Below are 5000 nucleotides of genomic sequence, written 5' to 3'. Positions count from 1 at the left end.
CATTCTCCCCCTCCAGCCCCTCCCCCATCCAGCCCCCCTCCCCCTCCCTCAGCCCCCATGCAAGCAGGATCTAGGCGAGCAGCCCCCCCCACACTCACCTATAACCCCTCCTCCACCCCCCCACTTATCCCCCCACTCACCCATACCCCCTCACCCCCTCCCATCCAGCCCCCCTCCCCCTCCCTCAGCCCCCATGCAAGCAGGATCTAGGCGAGCAGCCCCCCCCCCTCCACTTATCCCCCTCTCACCCTCACCCCACTCATTCTCCCCCTCCAGCCCCTCCCCCATCCAGCCCCCCTCCCCCTCCCTCAGCCCCCATGCAAGCAGGATCTAACCGAGCAGCCCCCTTCCCCACTCACCCCTCCCCCCCACTTATCCCCCTCTCACCCTCACCCCCTCATTCTCCCCCTCCCCCCCTCCCCCAGCCCCCATGCAAGCAGGATCTAGGCGAGCACCTCCTCAGTCTCTCCTTCAAGACCGTCATTGTTTGGCTGTCTTGTCAAGGCAACTTTCGGTGTCTCCGCCAGCTGATTTTGCCCGCTTCTGAATCCTGTGTGCGTGTCTGTCTGTGTGGATTGTGTGTGTGTGTGTGTGTGTGTGTGTGTGTGTGTAGGGTTGTGTGTGTTTGTGTGTGGATTGTGCGTGTGTGTGTGTGTGTGTGTGTGTGGATTGTTTGTGTGTGTGGATTGTGTATATGTTTTCTGTGTGTGTGTGTGTGGATTGTGTGTGTGTGTGTTGTGTCTTGGATGTGTTTATTATGTGTGTGTATGTGTGAGTGTGTCTTGTCTGTGTGTATTATGTATGTGTATTACATCAATGTATGTCCAGTCTGTGAGTTTTATGTCTGTGTCTGTGAGCCCAAATTATACCATGTTTCTTTTCTGTAATCTGTCTGTATGTATCATTGTATCTCATCTGTATCCTGTCTGCATTACTGTCTTTATGTTCTATGTATCGTTTCTAAATATATCCTGTCCACATTTTTTCCCGCAGTGTATTATGCCTGTATTTTGTCTCTCTGTATGTCTCCATTTTTTTTCTCTATGTAGCCAGCCCTCATTATGTATTCAGCTATTTGCATCTTGGTTGTATGTATCCTAGAGTATCCTGTGTGTATTTTATTTGTATTTGGGCTATATCCTGCTTTGCTTGTGTGTGTGTGTGTGTGTGTGTGTGTGTGTGTGTGTGTGTGTGTGTGTGTGTGTGTGTGTGTGTGTGTGTGTGTGTGTGCAGTTCGGTTTTCGATCTGTTGGTTTATTTTTGTTTTTGTTTGCCTCATTTTCTTTTTCTTCTATTTGTATTTTCCATTCAATTATCACTTTTCCCTTTCTCTATTTTTTCCTTCGTTTTTTCTTTTCTTTGCGATTTTTTTCTCATTTTCTGGTTATTCTTTTCCTTCTGTTACTTATCATTTCTGTCTCTATTCTAGAATTATCTTTTATTCTATTTATTATTTCCCTTTCTCTTTTTTTTCCTTTTATCTTTCCTTATATTATTCCTTTTTCTCTTCTTTATCGGCTTTACTCCTGATTCCCTTATTTCATTAATTAATTTCTCTCTCAGTATTTCCTTTTTTCTCCCTCTTCCTTTCTCCCTCTTCGCTCGTGTGTGTATATTATTTATCATTATATTCTTGTCACCATCTTGGCCTGTTCGTTTGCAATAAACTGCAATATGCACAAGGTAAAGGCAGGAGGGATTTTTTTGCGTCAATTTGCGCAACATTTTGCAACTTCCGGGCTGGAGTATTTTTGTTATAGTTTCTGGAGGTTTGTGTGTGAGTGTGTGTGTGCGTGTGTTTGTTTGTGTGCGTGTGTGTGTGTGTGTGTGTGTGTGTGTGTGTGCGTGTGTTTGTTTGTGTGCGTGTGGGTGTGTGTGTGTGTGTGTGTGTGTGTGTGTGTGTGTGTGTTTGTTCGTGTGTGTGTGCGTGTGTTTGTGTGTGTGGGTGTGAGTGAGTGTGTGTGTGTGTGTGTGTGAGTGTGTGTGTGTGTGTGTGTGTGTGTGTGTGTGTGTGGTTGCATAAAGTGTGTATACTTGTATATATACAAGCAAGAGCAGTTGATCTAACCACTCCTTCCCTCTCCTTCCCCTCTTACCCTCCATCCTTCCTTCCTCCCTCCTTCCCTCCCTCCATCCTACCTTCCTTTCCCTACCCTCCCTCCATCCTTCCTCCAATCCTGATTTCCCACCTAACCTCCCTCCTTCCATCCATCCATCCTGTTTTTTTCTCCCTCCATCTTACCCGCCCTCCCTCCCTCCATCCTACCCTCCTCTCATCCTTCCCTCCCTCCCTCCTACCCTCCTCTCATCCTTCCCTCCCTCCTTCCTACCCTCCCTCTTTCCTCTATCCATCCTACCCTCCCTCCATCCTTCCTTCCCCTCCTCCTCTCATCCTACCCTCCCTCCCTCCATCCTACCCTCCTCTTATCCTTCCCACCCTCCCTCCTCCCATCCTACCCTCCCTTCTTCCCTCCATCCTTCCTTCCCTCCCTCCCTCCTTCCTCCCATCCTATCCTCCCTCCCACCTCCCATCCTCTCATCCTTCCCTCCCTCTCTCCCTCCCTCCTACCTTTCCTCCATCCTTTCCTCCTACCCACCCTCCCTCCCTCCATCCATCCTACTCTCCTCTCATCTTACCTTCCCTCCCTCCCTCCTACCCTCCATCCCTCCTCCCATCCTCTCATCCTTCCCTCCATCCTTTCCTCCTACCCTCCCTCCCTCCCTCCATCCATCCATCCTACCCTCCTCTCATCCTACCTTCCCTCCCTCCTCTCATCCTACCTTCCCTCCCTCCTCTCATCCTACCTTCCCTCCCTCCTCTCATCCTTCCCTCCCTCCCTCCTACCCTTCCTCCATCCTTCCCTCCTACCCACCCTCCGTCCCTCCTCCCCCCCTCCCTCCCTCCCTCCCTCCCTCCCTCCCTCCCTCCCTCCCTCCCTCCCTCCCTCCCTCCCTCCTACCCTCCTACCCTCCTACCCTCCACTCACCCTTCCCTCCCCACAGCTGCCTTACTAACGGCGTCGCTGGCAGTACTTGGCATCACTTCCCTTCCGTCCGTATCCGCGAGGCTGACTTGGCGAGAGTTTTCCATCCTGCAGCGTTATCTAGGATGGTTCTCGGTCTTCTGCGTCACCGTCCATGCCATCTTCAGTGACTTGAAGCATTTATTCAAGGCTGAGTTTGTGTGCGCCTTCCTCCCTCTCGGCACGCAGGTACGGAACGATTCCTCGGGCACGGATTCGGACGATAGTGAAGGCGGGATGTTGTTTGACAAATTTTTCCCATGATAAAATTTATGATAATAGTAATAATGAGATTTTTGATAGTACTGATGATGATGATGATTCTAATGATAAAAATGATAATGATGATTATGATAATAGTGATAATGATAATAGTAATCATAATAATGATAATAGTAATAATAATAATGATAGTAATAATAGTGATAATGATAATAATAATGATAATAACAATAATAATAATAATAATAAAATAATAACAACAATAATAAAAAGAGACTAATGATTATGATGATGATGATAATGATAATAATGAAAATAAAGAAAATTACAATAATAATACAAAAAGAACAATATTGCTTATCATAATTCATATTATGTCTAACAAACACACACAAGGCAAATGAAGAATAAGAAATGATAATGATAATGATCATAATGATGAGGATATGGCGATAATAATGATACTATTATTATGATAATGATAATAATGATAGAAACGTTAATGATGGTGATGATAATAATGATGATGAAAATAATAATGATATTGATGATAATGAAAATGATAATAATGAAAGTGATAATAATGATAATGATGAAAGTGATAATAATGATAATGATGATGAAAGTGATAATAATGATAATGAAAGTGATAATAATAAGGATGACGAAAGTAATAATACTGACAATGATGATAAAAGCGATAATAATGATAATGACAATGATATTATCTCTATTATTATCAGTAATAATAACAACAATTATTTTCACAGGTGATAGTGGTGATGTGTCTGCTGACCATTCTGTTCAAGTTACCCCTCCTGCTGCCCTGCGTGGATGCCCGGCTCGACAAGATCAGGAAGGGGTATGAGAGGGGGAGAGGGGGGGCGAAGGGGGGGTCTCCTGCTTAATGATTTTTTTTTTTTTTTTTTTTTTTTTTTTTTTTTTTTTTTGAGGGAAAGGGGAGGGTTGGTCAAAGGGGAAGGGGGTAGAGGGGGGGTATCGATTCTTCGGTGGGAGGGGAAGGGGAAGTGGAAAAGAGGGGGGGAGGGGGAGGGAGGGGAGGGAGAAAAGGGGGGAATGGGGGGTGGGGCGTAAAGTTGATTTTTCTACTCGATTTTTGGTCGCTGGGGAGAGGGGAGGGGGAGGGGGGGAAGGGAGAGGGAGGGGGAGGGGGAGGGGAAGGAATGGGGTCTCTCCCAGTCTTGATTTCTGAAAAGGACTGAAAGACAAAATTGATTAAATTAATATGAAATAGAAAATATCTCAAGAACTTATTCATTCTTATTTTGTGTCTTTCGTGTAACAATTTTTATGTGACTTTTAACCATTATGTAAGTTATGAAACTATAAAATAAACAAATTGATAAATACCCCAAGAATATATTTTTTAACTACTTATATAGACCTTTGTATAATTATCTATATACAATATATGCATATATGTATGTAAATAGCCATCTTTATATCTATTAATTAACAGATACAGAAATAGATATTTAGACAGATAACTAAATCACGTCTTTCAGAATGTTGAACTGTACCGGAAAACAGAATTATATTAAACACTTGTTTACCTGTTCAAACTTCGCTGCATTATTGAATTTAACTTTTGAACGCCAATTAAAACTTTATATGCATCAAGACAGACAATCTCCTCGATCTATTAAAAAAAAAAAAAAAAAAAAAAAAAAAAAAAAAAAAAAAAAACATAATTAAAAGGAGATTAATTATTAACAAAAATCCTATCAAAATCAA

At 43.6% G+C, this 5000-nt stretch overlaps 1 protein-coding gene across 1 annotated transcript in view; it reads left to right on the top strand.

Moving 5' to 3' along the window:
• Window positions 1–4153, top strand: part of LOC113823528 (metalloreductase STEAP4) — a 21211-nt gene extending 17058 nt beyond the window's left edge. The window contains exons 8-9 of the mRNA XM_027376191.2: window positions 3004–3212; window positions 4016–4153. Coding sequence (XP_027231992.2) covers window positions 3004–3212; window positions 4016–4153 — 347 coding nt within the window. The remainder of the gene's footprint in view (window positions 1–3003; window positions 3213–4015) is intronic.
• Window positions 4154–5000: the final 847 nt, after the last annotated feature.

Source organism: Penaeus vannamei, chromosome 40, assembly GCF_042767895.1.
Source record: "Penaeus vannamei isolate JL-2024 chromosome 40, ASM4276789v1, whole genome shotgun sequence".
NCBI classification, from domain to species: Eukaryota; Metazoa; Arthropoda; class Malacostraca; order Decapoda; family Penaeidae; genus Penaeus; species Penaeus vannamei.
Note: the sequence above shows the minus strand (reverse complement) of the source record. Positions and strands in the feature narration are given on the sequence as shown.